This window comes from Pelecanus crispus, chromosome 2, assembly GCF_030463565.1.
Source record: "Pelecanus crispus isolate bPelCri1 chromosome 2, bPelCri1.pri, whole genome shotgun sequence".
NCBI lineage: Eukaryota > Metazoa > Chordata > Aves > Pelecaniformes > Pelecanidae > Pelecanus > Pelecanus crispus.
The window spans coordinates 5,469,378-5,490,701 of NC_134644.1; the positions used below are offsets into that span (position 1 = coordinate 5,469,378).

Genomic DNA, 21,324 nt, shown 5'->3' on the forward strand with positions numbered 1-21,324 from the left:
ATGTTAACTCCTAGAGCAGCATTTTTGTATCTCACATAATAGGTGTTTAATGTACATAATTCCCAATGCTGCCAGTGTGTATTCAGGTCCTTATTGCACCATTTATTATAAATCATGTTACCGTAACCACAGGGAATGATTTGATGGATGCCAACATACTGTAACCATTGAAATATAGCACATTGCATAGAAAAAAAAGAGCATACATTGAGAACACCTTTAAATTGGCAGCTCTGCTACAGTGTTCATAAATAGTCAGAAGTCAATGGCAGAATTGTTCCCTTCATAGACTGCAAAATGCCAGGAGCCTTGGGACTCTCGAAATGTGTGTGAGATAAATAACTTCTCACAAGCTTAGGTTGTGACCTCAGCAATCCTGAGATAACAATTCTGTACTTCTGACAGTGTACATCGTCGACGATGTTGAGATAGATCAGTATGTTGTAAGCTACCCTAATTTATGTGTTGAAAGCAACCCAAAACTTGCTCCTGGGTGCCAAATCCTTCTGCTGATCACAGTCTACAAATCAGAATCTTCTTTTCAGTTTTTTTTTTTTTCTTTCCTGTTTACACTGAGAGGAAACTTATGTAAGAAACTTGCTAGCAGATGCCACAACAGTAATTAAAGCAAATCTCAATTCTCAGTGGTGAGACTGTAACAGAAATAATAATTACCCAGCTCAGCAGATTAAACAGGGAAGTGGTAAATCCATCATCTCCCCTTTAAAGACAGTGCAAAAAAATAGGCATTTTTCAGGTATGATTCATGGGCTCTGTTTTAAATGTCTCTTGTGGAGCGCAATGCGTAGCCTCCACTGAATGCAAAGGGAGTCCAGCGTGACTAGCTCACATGCAGATCCCTGCAGTGCAGCCTTGTACTGGGGTCTGGGGAGCCCTGCCTAACCACTACAGCCTGCTGTGGAATGGGAGGGTGGTTTCAAACGCCTGCCCTATCGACGCAGCACAGTGCTGCCAAATACTCTACGCAGGGAGCCTTGGAGGAGCTGAGCCAGAGACAGATGCAAACAGCCAAACAAATCCCACCCTTAGCTCCTTGTGGCACCCAGGAAAGGAGTAAAAGGGAGTAAAAATAAGTTTCTTGCTGGGACCATTAATTTTGTACTCCGTTTTCATTGCTGTTCTGAAAACGTTAATAGCTGTTGGATATTTGCTGCATAATCTGATATTTCTAGTAAACTTCTGAGTCTGTTGCAGTCAATGGTAAAACCAAGAAGTTGTTTTCAATCAGATCGGAACTGCAAAATGTGCCTTTTAAGGTGTATCACATCCTTTAAGCCATTGTTTGACTCATTCTTAACCTCTCTCTCCCTTCTTTTCCAGATAAATTTTGTATTTCTATTTAACATAGTTAGGATTTTAATGACAAAGCTGAGAGCTTCAACCACCTCAGAAACAATACAGTACAGGTAAGTCAGCTGGTGCTTCTTGCTGTTTGTGGTGTTAACAAAGCACTGCCTTGCCTGCCCTGTCCTTGTCCCATCGTTACGGTTTAACCCGGCAGGCAGCTAAACCCCGCATAGCCGCCCGCTCACTCCCCCCCAGTGGGATGGGGGAGAGAATCAGAAAAAAGTTAAAACTCGTGGGTTGAGATGAAGACAATTTAATAGGACAGAAAAAGAAAAGAAAATAATAATAATAATAATAATAATAGTAATAATAATAATAATAATAATAATAATAATAATAATAATAGAATACACAAAACAAGTGATTCACGATGCAATTGCTCACCACCCACTGACTGATGCCCAGCCTGTTCCCAAGCAGCGGCCATGCCCCCCCGGGCCAACTCCCCCCAGTTTTTATTCAGCGTGACGCCATATGGTATGGAATATCCCTTTGGCCAATTCAGGTCAGCTGTCCTGGCTGTGTCCCCTCCCAGCTCCTTGTGCACCTCCAGCCTCCTTGCTGGCAGGGTGGTATGAGAAGCTGAAAAGTCCTTGACTTGGTGTAAGCACTGCTCAGCAACAACTAAAACATCCCTGTGTAATCAACCTTATTCTCATCCTAAATCCAAACCACAGCACTATGTCAGCTACTAGGAAGAAAATTAACTCTATCCCAGCTGAAACCAGGACACCCATCTTTGTCTTTGCGGATGCCATTGTTGATCTCACAGAGGTCTTTCTTGTCCCTTGAGCTCATACAGTTAGGTACACAGTATTTATTTTTGCAGGCTAACCATAAAAGCATGCCTGCATTTTTTCTGTCCACTCCATTTCAATGTCCAAACAATGCAGACAGCGTAGACTTACAGACAGAGACATGTGCACTGCTGCAGCCACCAGCCTCTTTACCTCCTTCAGGCTTGCACATGCCCCAACACACATGTGAAATTTCCCCCTTCCAATGAAATATGAAGGATTCAGTTTCAAGTGAGGATAGGAACTTTAACAATTTCTATATGTACACAAGCATATGTATTATATAAACACATAATAACTCCTTTCACTGATGACTAGACCATTCATTCAGCAAATCTGGAGGATCAGTGAAAAACTGTTCACTCCCTACTAGGTTGCTTCTCTGTCCCAGTCTGTAGCTGTGTAGATGCAGAATGATACAATATCAAGACTTCCCTATAAGTCATGTGTATATACATATTAAGATCCTTGTTCACACTAATATCCTAGCAGAGCCAGAAGTAAAAGAAGAATGGAGCCTGCGCCAAAACATTCATATCATGTCTGTAATCAATAGCTGCATCATTACTGATGATTACTGTGCACATGCAGGTATTTACAGCAGGGTTTGATGTTCTTTTTAAAGTGTAGGGTATGGGAACAAAGGGCTATTGTGCCTCCTCCCTTCAGCTGGTACCAGCATTGATGTAACCACTCAATGGGTTGCATCACGGAACTGATCCTTAACTAATCATTACCTTTATGTGGGGTGGCTTCTCAGGTGGATCGGTTTCCTGAGCTGGCTGGCTGTACAACCTCACAAGCACTAGTAGGGCAGAAAGGAGAAGACAGGAATGTTTAGCCCAGGGCAGCAGAAGGAAGGTGGCCTGGCCCCTTCTGGCAGCAGTGTGGGCTTGCATCAGCCTAAACAGTCCAAAAGCAAATTCTTAGAGATCAGGAGATGCTGACTGCCCTTCCTCTCTTACCATTCGCAGTATCTTTCAAGATGTTTTGAGCATTTATGGACATACAGGTCCTCACACTGGGAAATAGCACAGGTTTTGTACAGTAAGATTGGTCACAATCCTCTAAATCATTACTAGATAAAATCTCAGTGTATCAAGCTGAGGCTTCAGTCCTGATTTCCTCAAATCAGCCTGCTCTTGACTTTGGAGGCAGTTTTGCTGCAGTAATGGGGTTTTGTTGTTTTGCCTGATTCCTTCCTTTTACTCCTGTCTGAGATTTGGGGACAAATATGAAGTTAATGCAGTGGTCTGATTTTCTTGTTCTCTGCACATTTCCTGAAAATTAAGGGGAAAATTGCCCCTTTTTCATTCTCAAACCTCATGCCATAAAACTAAAACTAGCATGAAAAAACCCTGATTCAAATCTCAGTATATTTTTATCCGTTCCGCAGTTTGCAGGGAGCGTTAGAGATATTAGATTTTGAGGCAATCTAAAGTAACTGCCTTCATCCTTGAACAGATGATGGTGATCTTATGCTCACTATAAGCTCTGTGAGGGAATCTTCTTTTTCACAGCACAGACAGAAAGCCATATAATTCCAGGAAAGCCTGGGGCAAGCCTTGCCACTCTAAAGCTGAGTACTCCAAACATTTGTTAAGCAAATATTAAATGATGTGGCAGCTACTTTGTTAAGACTGTCAGTCTATCCTGATGCTGGCAATGTTTTTGTGCTCCCCTGCTTGCCTACCTGCCTGTCTTTGTCTGCCTCTTACGGCATTATACAGGGATTCAATACAGACTTAGCAAAATTGCAGTCTTCTGTGTTTGTACAGTATCTAGCACCATGAGGTGCTGCTTTGCAACTGACATCCCAAGACACTATTGTAGCACCAATAATAAAGAATAGCCCCTAATAATTCTGTTAACAATCACTTATGCTTCATTGTGCACCATCTGTTTCTTTATAAGACAGCGCTAAGCAATTGAGTTGGGTGTGCAGGTGTGGCAGAGAGAGGGAAAGCATTTACACTCCAGACAGAATCAAAAGATGGGCATAGAGCAGGTCTCATGGCCACAGCATTCCCGCCCTGGTCAGCAGCTAAATTGTGCACTTACCACATCACCTTGAGGTATAAGAAATCACTCACCAAACCTGCAGAGAATCTCAAGGCTTCACCATAATGCAAGCCTCATTGATAGGACAGAAACTGTCTGGAACAAGGAGAGAGAGAAAGGGAGGGATATTAAAAAGTTGCCTGTTTGTCCCCTGGAGTTCAGAGTGTGGGGACAAACAGCAGGATTGAAAGGCAAAGGCTTTCCCAGAACACATTTCTCCAAGTGATCAGGCACTGGTCAAAAAGTGGTAACTAGCAAACTCACCTGTGGCTTCACAGCCCAAAGTGGAGGCTGCCACTCTTTCCCTGCTACCCTGCTAAACTCTATCCAGCCTTTTGGACATGCAATTGGGCTCCCTCTTAAATATCCTTTCCTGAGCCCTAGATACGTGTATTTTTCATTGCCTGAGGACCTTAGGAGCCTGTATCTTGGGTTACACAATAAGCTGGTGTCGTGGTTTAGCCCCAGCCAGCAACTAAGCACCACGCAGCCGCTCGCTCACTCCCCCTACCCCGATGGGATGGGGGAGAGATTCGGAGGAGTAAGAGTGAGAAACACTCCTGGGGTGAGATAAGAACAGTTTAATAATTGAAATAAAGTAAAATAGTAATGCTAATAGTAACAGTATAATAATGATAATAATAATAATGATACACGAAGCAAGTGATGCACAATGCAATTGCTCACCACCCGCCGACCGATACCCAGCCAGTTCCCAAGCAGCGATCGCTGCTCCCTGGCCAACCCCCCCCCCCAGTTTATATACTGAGCATGACGTCATATGGTATGGAATAGCCCTTTGGTCAGTTTGGATCAACTATTCTGGCTGTGCCCCCTCCCAGTTTCTTGTGCGCCTGGCAGAGCATGGGAAGCTGAAAAAGTCCTTGACTAGCATAAGCAGTACTGAGCAACAACTAAAAACATCAGCATGTTATCAACATTCTTCTCCTACTAAATCCAAAACACAGCACTATGCCTGCTGCTAGGAAGAAAATTAACTCTATCCCAGCCGAAACCAGGACAGCTGGTCACGAACTTTGGGACTGTTCCTGTGCAGGCAGGCTGAGAAATGTCTAGAACTTGGATGTCCTCCTGGGAAAAAGCTCAAATTATTTGGCCATTGTGCAAATATATGCTTCCACTGCTATCCTCAGCAAATGGTCTAGCAGCATGCCTCGAGAGATGGAGGTACCCACAGGGATTACTTGTGTTCCCTAACTCCGTTCACTCGTGTTAGACACTGGACAGAAGTTGACATGTGAATTTCCCTCTTAAAATGCTTCTTTCCTCCAGTGACTGTACATACTGAACAGCCCTGAGCAGGCGGTCCTTTTGTTTTCTTCTCACCCTGTTTGACATGTGCAAGTGCTGAACTGCCTTAAGGAGGCACCTAAGTTCCCTCTCTAACTGACCTAGGTACTTCACTTCCCTCTGAATTGCCCTGAGACTCATCCCCTCTCTCCATTAAAGGAGTGATTTTTTTGGATTGGGTCAATCTACAGTGGTTCAGATAACACAACCGTTCGTTCTTGTGTTCACTTGTGTTTTCTGTTTCCTGCCCACAGGAAGGCAGTCAAGGCAACGTTAGTTCTTCTGCCTCTGCTAGGCATCACCTATATGCTTTTCTTTGTCAACCCTGGTGAAGATGACATTTCCCAGATTGTCTTCATCTATTTCAATTCCTTTCTGCAGTCTTTTCAGGTAAGAGAGCAAGTTTACAGCTGGTATCAACTACTGCTGAAAGGATCCTCAGTGCTTTTCAGCAATGAAACTTATGGCAATGAAGTCCATGATAGAAATATTAGTTGAAAATAGCTCAGCTTTGTCCATGCTTACCTAATAGATATATAAGCATGTCATTTGGAGTGAAGATCTCCTCTCAGGTGTGTACTGGAGGAATTCCTCTCTCTTGACATCAGCACTATGTTCAGTCTGTAGCTACAGCTCCTCACCTGGTCTCCATCTAAAGTCAATGGAGAGAGAGAGATGATGTTTCATTCTACCCTAAACTGCCTGAGAGAAGGTGATGAATCACCCTCCCAAGGTACCTCTCTCTTCACAGAGCACACAGTGAGCTGAGACTTAGACTAGATGTTGCTAAAACAAAGGGAAACAACAGCTACCTGTTGGGCTTCCTTGATTAAGACGTTAGCTATATTGCCCAGCCTCTCACTCCAGCTCTCCTGCTGATGTGCTCAGCCATCAGACCCTACCAACTGAGAACTCATACGCTATCTCCTCCCTCCCCTGAATTTAATAGGAGTTCTGCCAGGATGTAAAAGGCAATGGAACGTGAGTAATTGCCCCAGCTTTCTGGATTTGGCATAAAACCAAAAGTGACTGAAGACTTTGAATGGTGTTTAGGCACACATTTCTGCTTAGATGTGTCCTACAGCTTTACCTCTGCTTAAAGACCTTCTTGAACTAGGGTGGAACCATGTTTGACATTTATATTTTACCTCTGATATCTGCAGGAACCAGCACTCTGATACCCAGGATGTCAATACAAATACACAGCACACACGCTGTCAAGCCAAATCTAGGGTTATGGATTACAAAAGTTTTAAGCTTTGGATTACTGTTTGTACTGATTGCATGTTTGGCTTTGAAACACAGAGCATCCCACCAGAAATCACAACCAAATATCCAACATGAAAAACATCCCTTTTAATCTATGAATAAAGGAATTTTAGCCTTTACCAGTGAACCGATCCATATTTTTCATTCCCTAAAATTAATTGTATTTTTTAGCTGCTGATGCTCAATGTCTCAAAAAATGCTACACTGCTTATTTCATTGTTAGTATTATGAAGACGTATGTAAGAAAGAAAACACAGGGAATCTCTCCTTTATGGTGACAATAATTACAGTCCATTGCTGAAAGCAAAATGGGTAGGATTCCGCTCACAGGTTTAGAGATGAAAGCGTCATCATGTTGTCATCTGTGCTTCCATTATAGTCATTACAATCTTCGCAGTCATTACAGGGGTCTAGTTGCTGCTGTCAATAGATTCCACAGAGCAATTCAGTTCAGGTGAAGGTAAGCAACCTGATGATACACTTGCCCAAACAAGACCATCTAAGGCCATTGGACACCCCCCTGTAAGTGTCTGAGACATCCGCATAGAGCATGACATAGAACCTGTGAGGGGTCTGTGCCATTTTGGGGAGACAGCTGGAAGCTGTAGATGTGCTTTAGCACACCTGAAGTGGCAATCCCCTTTATCAGTGGAAGAGCTGAATAGATTCTAGCTCTCGTGTCTCACTTGTGAGCTGCAAGACACTTAGTATTTTCTCATGAAGTTGTAGCATAAAGATTTCTTCTGTCTGGAAACGGGTGATCTCAACAAGATTATGTTTTTGCTCGGGATGATCCCAGAATAAAGCTCAGTCCCCGATTCTCTGTGTTAAAATACTTACCTAACAATTGACTGCTTTCTGTTCTTTCCAGGGTTTCTTTGTGTCAGTATTTTACTGCTTCTTGAATGGTGAGGTAAGTAGTGTCCCCTGCTGTCAGCGTCATTAATTCTCGGGAGGTGGAACCTACTTGAATGCCTGATTATAGGGACATGAGGAGTTTGTACATGGGGTCATAGTCCCATCAGTCTGTTGCTCTTGCACAAGTTTCTCTTAATGTGCATCTGAATTTCCCAACCCTCTTTGCAGGTTTCCTTTGTTCACAAAGCTTTATCAAATTCAGATTATTACCTGGCAAGTCAGGGCAGAGGAAAAGAAGTCTTCTCAGATTATAAAATGATTGTTCTTCATTTTAAGACCTCTTTGAATTTTCTCATTAATTGCAAATATGATTTCTGGGCATACATGAGCGTTACTTCTGATCTGGGCTCTTGTTAAGGATATGCCACAGGAGACCCATTTATATGGTGGCATTGCCATGCTGAGTTGAGTTAGTTTTTCTGTGTCGATATGTACCTCTGAGTGGTCAATACCTGTTGCATTCAGAAAAGAGGGTTGGGAACAGGGCTGGTGGTTTTCCTCAGAATTAATTTAAGGTACTGCTACTCAAGCAAGAAATGTTTCACTAATATCCCTCAGTGTTTGACGTACACCCCAAAGTGTGAGAGATTTGTATCTTTTCCCCCGCTTACACTGCTAGTGTCTCATTTACCTGCACTTAAGCGTGTCATCTTTGTCCAGTTAAAATTTGGGTCTCTGCAGAAATTAATTCAATGTCTTAATTATTCCTGCTGTATCAGCATATATTTTGTTTGTGCTGCTTCTTCATTTCATTGTGGGCTCCCTGTGTGGCACTGAGAAAGAATGGGCATGTCTTCTCACCCAGCTGCTCTGTAACATTTTCTATACCTCAGCCAATGAAGTACCACTTTTTTTTTTTTTTTTTGCTTTTCTTCATTTCCCCTCTTCCTCATAATTCTGAGGAGATGTTAACAAGAAGCCACACTGCTTTCGCAGGTTAGGCACATGCTACATTTATAAACTGGCAGCAGAGTGTTTTCAGTTCTCTTTCAACCTCCCTTCAATAGATTCCGACCACTCCATTTGCCTTTTAATAAATAAGGAGGTGAAATCTTCCCCCAAAAGTACAGACACCTCAACTGTGTGACTACAGTTACCTCAAAACCTTGCCATATATCTGAGTAGCTTCGTGACAGTACATTTTTATTTCTTGTGAGCCACTGTGCTTCACAATCTGATGAGGTTAAAGACACCAGAAGTTTGGCATGTCCCTTCAGTAGTACTTGTCATACTCATCAGGTTGACACTTTTAATGCAGAAGGAGAATATTCCATGCAGACAGCAGGCTTTTCTTCTGTCTTTTTTTTTCTTCTGTTTTGTTTTTTTTTTTTCACTGGTGTCACAGTGAACATCAGGGGCTGGAACCTGGGCCACATGATTTCATAGTCAGTCAGGACTTTGTATCACCCTAGTGCACTTCCATTTTGTCCACTTGGGCTGGGACCAGTTGGCTGTTCATACCAGGCTTTCATTCTTTTGGCTGTTCTGGGATTCTTTCAGCTGTCTTGTAGTGGGAGAAATATCTCCTTCGCTACAGCAGTCTGAAGTTTGCTGTCCAAGGCCATGAGCCAACTTCCCATCTCTTGTAACTTAAATGAGTTTAGACATAATCAGGCTTGTTGAAAGTCAGGATGATTCACCTCATATACTTCTTCTATGCTTTGATAACAATCTACTGATTTCCATAACAGTGATTTTCCCAGCTTTATCACAGTACTGTTACAGTTTGAATGGGCATTTCTGTGGGAGTCAGTTGAAGGTTAAAACACCCAACTTGGGTGATCTAGGTGATCTTGATTCATTTCCCTAAACATAGATATCTAGTGCCACTTGAGAAGCTATAGAGTATCTGAGGCATCCACATAGGTCTACCAGATATAATACAGGATCTACAGAAGATTCCCACCTTCTGACTGGGAAGTGGGAAGCCAAGTGGGATACAGTGTGGCTTCTTAAATGGCACAAGCTCTCTATGTCACTAATTCAAGCCAGTCAATACAATCTTTTTCTCATCAGCTTAGCCTACAATAGACACCTCCATTTGCTCACCTGAACAGCTCTAGTCTTCAATGGTAGTATGGACTGGCTCTCCACTGACTATAATGGATACCTAGACACTCTGCTCACATGTAGACACCTACAAATACCTGAATTTGTGAGCAAAATCTTCCCTGTAGCCATACGTGCACATCTAATGTGCAACTTCCACTTGACTGGCTAAACCATGTCAACTCCCTAACTACTTCTTTGAGATATAATATATGTCTAAAACCCCCAAATATTGCAGCATTGTCTACTTCAAAACTGTGAAAGGACTCTGGACTCATCTTAAGGTACTTTGGGAATGTTTCTGAAGTATTATAAAGGTTTTAAAGGATGGAATTCCTGCTCCGTTCTAGCTCCAGCTCTGCACAGATTAGAAACAAGTAGCAAATTCAGTGAATTTTCAGAGCTTTCTGGGTTTGTAATCATATTGTCCAGAAAAAAAATTGCATCTTATAGTATACTATTATAAAAGCTCTCCCTTGTGACAGTGCCTATCCTCCCTAGATCTCCACATATTCACAAAGCATCCTAAAAAGAGCTTATGTTTCCCAGGTCACATCCTGAAGGCCACATCACATCACACTGCAGAAGCTTGAAATAATGCTGTGTCTTGCCCCCTTGTGAAGTGAGAGGCCTGTACAGGCTACATTGCCAGCTGAGGCATATATGAAGGCCTTGGTTGTTAGCATAGCAAAAGTGTGTTTTCTTATTGTAAACTTCCATGTCTAAGCAGTGAAAGCCATACTGATTTACTGCTCAGTTAGATTTGCAGTACATTGTTTTCCTGCATTATCTGCTATGAAAAAGCCTGTATTTCTTAGTGCATGTGAACAGCATCACATCAGAAGTACAGAAGTACCGAAATATCATTTGCATTCTCCTGACATCAGTCGCTCTCAGAGGGGCATCCCTGCTAGAAGTGGTGATGAAGGTAATGCCACTCAATCCACCTGAGGTACCAGGACTCTTAGTGAGATCCACAGCAGATTTTGCTCTAAAAGAGGAAAATAGCCTGTAAGTAGTCCTTCAGTAGCCTGAAATCTTTATAAATATCACTGAAGCCTTGTTGAATTATTGTCTCTTCAGTGAGTCCAATATTCCTGTCTCTGTGATAGATGGGCTGATGACTTGCTATCTCAGAATGTTTTAAATACTTCAGGTTTTCCAGTTATGACAGGGTTGGGTTCTTTAAATGCATGTAATAGTCTTTAACAGTTATTCATCCCAGTGGCAAGTCTGGTCTGAATGATGACACAAGCAAAAAGGCTAGAAAATCCATTAATTTAGAGCTTTAATAACGCTGTGATCTCAGCTGCATCTCTACCATTTCATATTTGATACAGATACCACTGGGTACTTACAAACTTCCAATAGCTGCCTGTAGTCGAGCTCAAAACAATATGGATTGCAGATGGAAGTTATCAAAGTTTCTGTCTTTTTGTCAGTGTTCTATCTGTGAAGTTTGGCAAATGAAACAGAAAAGAATTTTTTCTGTGCAATGCCCCTTGCCTCCCTTGATTTAAACAAACATGTCCTTATTACTTAAGAGTGTTTCTCTTCCTATAAGCTCTTTTACCGCAGATCAGAGGAGTTACACAGCTGTGCTGCTTGAATAGATCTCATGTTCTAGTGGAGAAGGCAGTGCCTCCAGCACTCTAACTGAAGATGGCACCTTGGTAATACAAGATATCACCATAATAGGTCGTGGTCCTGATTTTGCAGTGATTTGGTCTGACAGTTTAGCGGTGGGATCACTGAAGGGAAAAAGTGAAGCTATTAAATTGCAGTCCATGCTAAGTATTTCAAATGGGATGAGTTTATTTCCTTATGCTTTGGAGCAGGCATTTGACCTGGGAACACAAACACCTCCCTTTCCCTCATTTCCACAACACACAATGTTTCACACTGGACTATCTTTGCTGGCTGCAGTGAGGATTAAGCCTATGGGCCAGGTCTTGAGAGAGTGTGTATCATTCGGGCCCCTCTACTGGAGATACGATCCTTCAGATTTTAAATATTAATGTCTTTCCAAGCAAATATATTATACACAAGTTATTTCAGTGAACCTAAGAAGAAGCAGCAGTTTAGATACAAAGTTGACTTTTTTTTGTATTTTATTGCTTCTGAAAAGTTCTGAAGCTGTTTTGAACAAACTGTGTGTGCCATGAATGGGCATGAGAGGCCGTTGGCACTTGACTCATATTAATTTGTCTAGAGACTTTATGGAAAAAAACATTGTATTTTTGGACACAGATAAAATCTGCCAGCACTAGAGGGCAAAAATATGCAAATTTCATTTAATCTGAGTGGTAAAGAGCATCTCTGGACTTCCAAGAAAATTTAGGATGACAGGTTTCTGAGAATTTAAGAAGTTATGAAAAATGGCATAATGAAAAATATGTATGCATTCACATTAAATGCCACTTAAAAAGAATGAATGTAGGTTGTGAGCTTCTTTTTCAGTGACTGCAAAAATCAAGATGCTCCTCAAAATTTTTTCTATCAACTCACAGATCACAAGACTGAATTTAATTTCACAAAACACTGTTTTTTTTTTAAAAAAAAAAGTTCAAGATGGAGTTTTTTGGAGCAAGGATAGATACAATGGCTTGAAACTGCACTGAAGAGAATACATTTCCACAAAATTCCTGTTGGACAGATTTTATTGCAGTTCACTAAAAAATCTTTAGGTTTTTTTACTTGATGAAATTTATTCTACCTAGATCAGTTTGCTTATAACAAGATAATAATGTATAATCAGGGATATGCTTTCATGATATCTCATCCTTATGTAACTTTGGATGAGAGTATAGATCCACAGAAACCACTAAATCGTCTCTTCAGCCTCTGTAGTACAAGCAGATGAATTCAATCCAGTGACTGAGCTTGATAACATGTGTTTAATTAAAGCCTGTCTTTCAAAAGGGTATCTGGTGTGGGATACATCTCACATGGTATCTCTGATTTTTCTGACAACGATCTTGAGAACTGAATGTTGGATAAAAACACACTATCCTATCCAGGTCACAGGCAGACCTGAAACTGAAAAAAGGCTCAGTGAAGATTATAGTCTTTAGGCATATGTAGAGTAGCCTTATAATTGTTTGCATGATATAAAACCCGGGAAAAATACTAATTATAGTTTCAGTACTGAAAGAGGCTCACTGTTATTAGGCCAATGGAGACAGTTGTCACCTTTGGCTTTTCATAGGAGAGCATCAAGGGAAGACAACAGAAGGCAGCAGTGACACTCACTAGCACTATAATCACTCTTTGTTGATCTCTAGGCTCACAGCTCACTTAGGGGTTCTTCATACTTTTGTCTCCAGGGTCTTCTTTCAGTTGTTTAGTATAAACCTTCTGCTCACAGGCAGATGGGTACAGCATTCCCAGCATTTCTAGTCTGTCTTTGATTGATTCCAGGTAAAGCATCTTTAAAGGAAGGTGGAACTTCCCTCCAGTTCCCTTTCAAGTGTGGTATCTACCTTCTCAGCCAGACCTCCTTGCTAGTAATGTTTTTCTCCTGAGAGAAAATAAAGTATTTCAGAGAGGGAAAGAGTCCATTTATAGTGTTTCAAATTCCAAATACATCTTTCTGTACGGTTGTGTTAGCTTTGGTCTTACGGCTGCTGTTTGTTGCAGTCTGGAGGCGAGGAGGTCAGATCTCAGATGCTGCAGCATCCCCCAGACAAGGAAATTAAATGTTTCCAGCCAGCCAGTGGTGAACCTCCAGAGGAATGAGAACTTCACTGATAGGTCTAGCTCCACTCCTGCTACCTCAACAAAGGCATGATGGAAACAAGAGGATAACAGGGGAAGGATCCCTGCCTCCAGAGAACACTTATCCTCATTATTAGCTGCTTCATGTAATTTCCAGTAACGACCAGTGTTGATCCCTCAGAGAGTTCTGTGATCCTTGGAAACCTTACCAACCATAATGGGAGATAACAACACATCTGTACCATAACAGGGTGCTTGTGAATGACGGTGACGGTGTGTGAGAATGACCCAAATTTATAAAGTGATAGTGCTTGATGAAGGGCTAGGCAGAGAAAAGCAGTCTCCACTAATTAAACATGGTGAAAAAAAATCATAGTGAGGGTGTTTAAGCACTAGAAGAGGCCCAGAGGTGTTTTGAGATCTCTGCCCTTGGATGTATTCAAAATGAATGGGTAAGGCCCTGACATAATTTCAGTCTACGCTGGACTTGCTGTGATCATGGCATTGGACCAGAGGCCTGAGGTCCCTTCCAACCTTAATTATTCTATAATATGTGAGTCCTATGTCCATAATAAGGTGGCTGTCCTTGATTTCTAACCATGTCCTGAAGGCATGCGTAACTAGCAAGGCCTGTGTCAGAAATCACCCTGCAAAGCATGAATTCTCAGCTCAAGCAGGTCTCAGATTCCAGTATTATCTGGTCAATATCAATAATCAGCTATGAATTAACATTTAAAATGGAAAGCAATTAGCTGACTTAGAGAGAAACCATAACCAGAGAGGAATAGAACAGGTTACTTCATTAGTATGGCTCTCTAAATTATTCTCACAACAAGTTGCAAGGCAAGGATAAATATGTTTAATTTTTTTGTGTTGACCCTTTACCCAGGCACCATCTGTCTCTCAAAATCTGTTAAGCTCAAAGTGGCTTACTTTGATCTGATCATCTTGGGAGGCTATTCATTACAATTGCCAGCTATGAATCACCACCTAAATGGTTAGTCATCCACCTGCCCATCAATCCAAGCAGACTTCACATTAATCATTCTGAACCCAAAGGACATGCATTAAGCGTTCCTTCAAATCACTGAATAAATATGAATATGGGGGTAGACTAGAGGGCTAAAGTTTAATTCCGTCTCCCACAATGATTGCTTTCTGAGCAAAGGTTTCCAACAGTGTGAGTATGAGTACTACTCCTAGATGCCCCTGAGGATGCCTGGTCAATATGGAGTCAACTGAAAGGATCAAACCTTCTCTTTGGGACCACCAGGCAGCAGTTAATTACAGGAATGCAGTCTCCTCTCAGTACCCATCTCCCACACACAGATGTGTTCTGGTAGAAAGCCACCTTCATTGCTGTGACTCCAGTAGGTCTCTTCAGACTGGGGTCCTGCCAGAGATAGAAAAATGAGAAGTCCAGGCATGGTGAAAGGTAGGAACTGGCCTGAGGGTCCTTCCCCACCTCATCTTCCTTTTCGCTACACCACTGCTGCTGTTGAGCGTGCCTCCAGAGCACTCCACAACAAAATCACAGAGGCTTGGGATGGGCTCCTTGCATTCATGTTCTCCCTCTCTGGGGGTTAGTTCTGGTCATTTGTGTCCCAGAAGGGAGCAGCATTTGCTTCCACCCCAAAATGTGTGGCAATTCCTTATAACTAGTCAGAACTGTTCTAGCTTCTTGAACAGTGATATGTGATAACAAAATTGCACTGTTGTGATCTTAGAAATAAAACTTTAACATCCCAGTCTGGCAGGTGCTGCAAAACTATCCACCTGTTATTGGTTGTATGGAACTGCTGCCAAAGACTCTGCCAAAAAACTGAATTGCAGACCAGTTAAGGAGGCTAATTTTTTAGGGAGAAAAAGAAACTTAACAATGTTACATAAAATAGTGGTGTGATGTAGGCTATTCAGGGAGAAAAAAAGCTCCAGCTGAGCTTCATTTTTGTAAGATTACAGGATTTATTGCCATGTTTCCTTTGAGCCTTGTGGATTGTTTTGACTACATCCCTTCCCTGCCTTAGGAGGATTAAATGCTGATAATGGCATCTGTATAGAGATGTTTGGTTCAATTTTTTGCCTAATGATAACATGGCCATCTTTGGTCTGAGAGTTTGGGTCTACTGGGAGCCTTGCAAAGCCATACCAATAGGGTGAGCGTTGGCTGTAGGACTGCATGTTTTCATCCTTCTCTCCATCTCTTTCATTCTTTTTGTTGTTGTTCTTCTGAGGAAGAGGAGAGGTTTTTAAGAATTTTTATGAACAGATGTGGGTTTTAGTGATTTTCAGATGTGATCTGAAAGTTTGAGAACGCCTCGGTTAGGTGATCCAATCAGGAAAGAAAAACTGTCACCCACTCACTTCTCTCCATCCCATCACCTGAATTCTTTCTCTTGACTGTTCTAAAGCAATCCTGCTGAGAGCAGTGCCCACACTCTGTAGGCACAAATATGTCGGTAAATCTGATTTGACCACATGTTCAGAAACTGTGATTATTCACAGTACGCAAAGTGCAAAGAGCTGAAAAGGGTAATTCTGAGAGCGTAGCTGTCTGCAAGAAAAAGGCAGACCAAGGATCAACACAGAGAACTGAGCTCTCCGCTCAGCAGCACAGATGAACTTTGTCATCTCAAGCAACTAAAGTTACATAGAGGTGAAGCTGATAATTTGTATTCCTGAGACTCTTTGTTAAGCTTTAACCGCTGATGATAGCCTGTGTGCATCTTTGGGCTATTACAGGCAAGTGCTGTTAATTTCAGGTCATAGATGTGCTAATGCTGACTCTAGGACACAGCACTGACTCTACAAATGCTTAATGGATGGAGGTAGTTGCTCTCATGGAGATTAACAACCAGGTTTGAAGTTGCTATTTTGCTTTGTCTTTTTCTATTACTCTTCTGCTGTGCAATAGCTTTTTTGGTGTCTTTTTTAATATGTTATTATAGCAGTCACAGCCAGTTTTCTTTTTTCTTTTCTGACCTAAAGTTAAGCTAGAATTTTGTTTCTGAGTTCAATTGTAAGAGATAAATTTGAGCTTAACCTTTTCTGCTTGCGCTCTGGTCACATCCTAATTGCAGTGAATTATTCTGTCATTAAGAAATGCTTTGCACTCACCCCTGTAAGTGCAGAGTCTATTTCCATGTGCCCAGTCCATTAGGAATGGCTCCAGCTGTACAAAACGACAGCATTTTTGTTACTACTTTTTATCTTTTCTCAAAGCTTGTAAGCAAACCATATCATAAAAGCCATTCGGACAACTGCTTGTTTAGACTGACGTCTTTATCTCCAGGTGACTCTTTTTGACTTGATTGGTTTGAAGCACAAATGATAAATCTAATCTGGCTGCACTGTCTGAGTAAGTATCTGTTCACACAAGTTGCTCAGAAACACAAAAAGGCTACCAGGTGACTTCCCCCTTTTTATAACCCAATGAAATCCTGCTGTAGGAGTACCTGGGATACTTGAATTCACAGGACTGCCAGTCTGCTATTAACATCTTTAGCAAGACTGTGCTGTACACAGAGATTTATTCGCTGCTTTTGCACCAGAGATGAAGCAATTCACCTCTTTGAAGGACTTAAGTGGATCACAGGCTCCGTGTACAAGGGTGAATTTCACTCCAGCAGAAAGGCAAAAAAAACTTTTTCTAGCAGTATCTCAGCATTTGGTGACACCTGGGGAGAAATGAGCATTCAAGAGGCAACATCCCTCTGCAGATCAAGTCCCATGTTCTTCATGGGACAATTTCCCATGACAGCGGTTACCCCTCTGACACTTTACGTGTTACTTATACCACTTGCCTTAGGGGCCCAACATTTAGCTGAGCTTTTGTATTTGTATTTGTATTCAGAGAAGCAAGATGGGGCAAGGAGTTACTCATTCCTCATATCTAAGTCACCTCCTTCAGGGGATTGTCTCACTTTCTCCATTGTCTGTTTTCAATACGAACACGTAAATAATTGGCTAAGACTAGGTATCAAGCTTTCAGATGAGATGCATCCCCCCTTGTATGTACTCTGGCACATATATTTGCCTTTGGGTGTATATTATATGCACCCTTAAATCCAGAATGAGAAATAAGTATTCCTTGGCCACTCCAGGTGGGACCATGATAGGTTTGCAAACAGTGGGCATCCAGGAAAGTGCAACACTGTGACACATCTTTCCACTGTTTCTCATGTTTTAACAGAAGGTTTCAGTGAACAAATGAGGTCAGTTTGATGAGACAGTGAAAGTCAGCAGTCCAGGCTGGCTTCTACTGTAGTAGCATACAGCTGAGTGAGCCCATCCTGACTCTGGCTATGTCACATAACTACCTCATTTAAGTAATTTTGTAAACTGACCAAACCCCATCTTGAAACTAGGGGAGGTGTTTTGCACCTACTACTTCATAATAAGAGGCTCTTCCACAAATCCCCTGCACTGTTTATTCTCATTTTCATTGGAAGTTCATTCGTGATGATCATGCCCCTCCTGGCAGTGCTCTTTTAACTTTAATTCTTCTTTCATTGGATGTTCATTCTTCCCCTTCTCCATGCAAGCAGTCCTTTCTCCTCGTAGCCTTTATTTTTCTAGGGTGTGTCCCACCTGTTAAGTGTAAAACCCGTTATTTTAGATTGAAACAAAGCATTGATTCAAAATCAAAAGAAAGAAACCCAGTGTGGCACTCTTCTCACCTTACTATAAACATCTGCATCTACTTGTCTTAAGTGTCAGACCAAGCAGCACAGATCACACACAGTCAAGAAAACAACCAAAAGAAAGAGATCCTCAGGTCCATTTTGCGCAATCTGTGCCTTCTGGAAGGTCTCTGATAGAAAAGCCAGATTTCCAGCTTCAGGATTGCCCTAACAAGGCATGAAAGATGGAAATTGCAAAACTGTTTTCCAAGTTGATACTCACAAGCCTGAAATGGTGTGTATTTCATGGACAAAGCTAGTGATGAGAAAGGATTGTTAGGTGCCAGACCACAACACTGCAGAGTTTCTAAGTAGTAGTGCTACAGACTATGGGTCTAAGTCCCTGAACGCCCACCAAGAAATAGGAGGTTTGAAACCATCTGAGAGAAGGAGCACAGGTCCCCCCTTCCCAAGTCCTCCTTATGAACTGTTGTATATTTTAACTATCAGGCCATCATTCCTGTTCATCTTGGGCACCTAATACTGACAGTGTGTGGTTTGGGTGGGAAACACCTTTGCTACTACAGCTCATTTAAGCACCTGTTAGACGGCATGTTGGAGCTGGTCTGAAATCAGGTTAGGGAGTGTTCCTCATGTTTTGAGTAGACTTCACACCGCACATGAAGACAGGCCCCAAATTTTAAAAGAAACGGAGAACAGCAGTGGCTGTTCACCTTTGGACAATTCATTTCAACACCATCTTCCCTGCAATCCCAGTGGTGATAGATACACCCAGGATGGCTTTGATCTGCCTCAGGTTCTGATAGCCGAGAAGCTGTGTCATCATGGGTTTCACGCAGGCTGTGCAAGCTCATCCCAGGCCTTGTACAGTTGCCATAGTAGCTGATCCATGTTGAGGTCTACTCTACAACACCACCACTGCTATTAATACCCAAGCTTTAGCCTGTTGGTGGTAAAATGGGGATAAGAGCACTTCCTTACTTTTGAGGGATGCAGTGAAGATAAGTACATCAAAGACTGAAAAACATTCAGGGTAAGATATCAATATTGTCTAAGTTTAGCTAAATTTATAATCCAGAAATCTAAAGCAGAGCTAATTGTCTAGGCTCACTTTATAACTGATGAAAGGAAACAGGTATTTTTCATCTAACCACAGATCTGGCCTACTTTGAACATCTGCTTTAGGAGGAGATGAATCATACCCTTTGCCCATACTGACCAGTTCTCTCTTGGTCAGGAAGAGAACTATGGGTCAGTAGCTGAGGTGTAATGTCTACATTCTGTTATTTATAACCCCACTTTTTAAACAATTATGGCTTTGGCAGAGGAGGCCCTGGCTTCATATAGAGGTTGTGTGCAAAAATGCTCTTTTTTCAAAGTTGACTGGATTTCAGGTTGGCAGTAGAATGTCAACATCCTTTCCAAGTATCATGAGTACAATTACCCATTGACTGTCCAAGAAGCCAGGCACAGATTCACCTCACCTGATTTTGTAGGCTTACCTAGCTGCTAGGTTATGGATCGGAATTGCTCTCATCGCTACAGTAAGCAGAGATCAACAAGAATATCCATAAATTGGTCTATATGTTTCATTTCAGCTTCTGACTTTGAGTCTTCTATGCCAGTTGTTTGGCAGGAATTGACTACAGTCTATGTTAGGAGTATCTTAAGCTCTCCCTCCCATTGTGTTTGAGGCTAGGTTTCCTATCACCTGTCTTTCTCTTGCTTATATACTTTATATTTGAACTAGAGCTCCCAGCTGTCTCTCTGGTTCATGCAACAAAATATGCCTGGCCTATTCATCTGGCATATTTGTAAGCATCTGCTTGAGGATGACCTTCTGTTGACTGTAGAGTAGCTCTCCACTGCCTATACAAGATGTTCACAGCGATTAGGTCAGGTGTGTCTGTGTTGCAGAAATCAATGTTTAGTTAGATGATCTGTGATTCCCCTTCATATACAAGGGAAGCCAGGGCAACTACAGGCCCTGTGATAGGTCTCTCGAAGACCTCCATCAGGTGCATGCATCTTGAGAGCTTGACTCAATTGCATAAGCTTAGACATTTATTGCTATTTGAAATGCTCTGCGGTATTTAAGACAACAGATATGAGACATGAGATATGTGAAACCCATGCTTTTCCCAGAGTGCTGTACCCAGGAGAATATCAAGTGCACTAGATGCCCATGTTTAGGTAGCTGAATCAAGCCCTGCATGTTTCATTGGCTTGACACATATCATCATTTGTCTCAGAGCTGTCTAGTGTCCCTTTACAGAGGACATCTGAGTATTCCAAGTGTTCATGTTCTTTTTTTTTCCATCAGGTCCGTTCTGCTGTCAGGAAAAGGTGGCACCGCTGGCAAGACCATCACTCCCTCCGAGCACGTGTGGCACGTGCTATGTCTATCCCCACCTCTCCGACACGAATCAGCTTCCATAGCATCAAACAGACAGCAAGCGTGTGATATGCCCCGCACATACACGCACCACATGGTGGCCTTCAAGGTTTTTCTTTCTTCACTACCCCCAAGCCCCGTTCTTCAAACTTTCTTCCTTTATTCTGCACTGCTCTCTTTTGCAATGAGGTGCCCATCACATTTTTGCGGAGTCACATCTCCCATATTCATGATGCTGCTTTAAGGCAACCAGGCAAAAGCCTCTTGGAGTAGGTGGTGGCGAAACAGATTCAAAGAAGAAAGAGATTCAGCACGGACTGCACCTTGTGGAAGTTCACAATACAAAGTCTAAAACAGCACACTGGCAGGAACAATCAATTTTTTTCTTTCTTTTTTTGTTTTTTTCCTTCTGTATTGTGCTGAACAAAGACTATTTTTAACATACTGCCTATCTCACCCTGTACATTGATTCCCAATGATTTCAACAGTTTGGTGTATAGATAACCCGTTTCTTGTTTCTTTGTAAAAATTTCTTCTCTGCAGAACTGTCATTTGAGAACATGTGGCAGCAAGAAAAAGAGCATCTGAAAGGTGGCGTGAAAAATCCGAATTTATCTACCTTCCCCATTTCTCCCTTTGATAGACTGGGAGTTGGCCAGGGCATCGCCGGACTCTTTAACACAGGGCACTTTGCCTTGCAAGAGCCATGCCCTGTTCATAAAATTTTGAAAAGGACAACAATATCTCTAGATAGCTCTATAAAATATCCTTATTCCTCTTAATCCCACGCTTTCAA

At 41.9% G+C, this 21,324-nt stretch overlaps 1 protein-coding gene across 1 annotated transcript in view; it reads left to right on the forward strand.

Annotated features, from left to right (window-relative positions):
• Positions 1-20,597, forward strand: part of CRHR2 (corticotropin releasing hormone receptor 2) — a 112,465-nt gene extending 91,868 nt beyond the window's left edge. The window contains exons 9-12 of the mRNA XM_075705405.1: positions 1,342-1,427; positions 5,792-5,927; positions 7,678-7,719; positions 20,457-20,597. Of these exons, the coding sequence (XP_075561520.1) occupies positions 1,342-1,427; positions 5,792-5,927; positions 7,678-7,719; positions 20,457-20,597 (405 nt within the window). The remainder of the gene's footprint in view (positions 1-1,341; positions 1,428-5,791; positions 5,928-7,677; positions 7,720-20,456) is intronic.
• Positions 20,598-21,324: the final 727 nt, after the last annotated feature.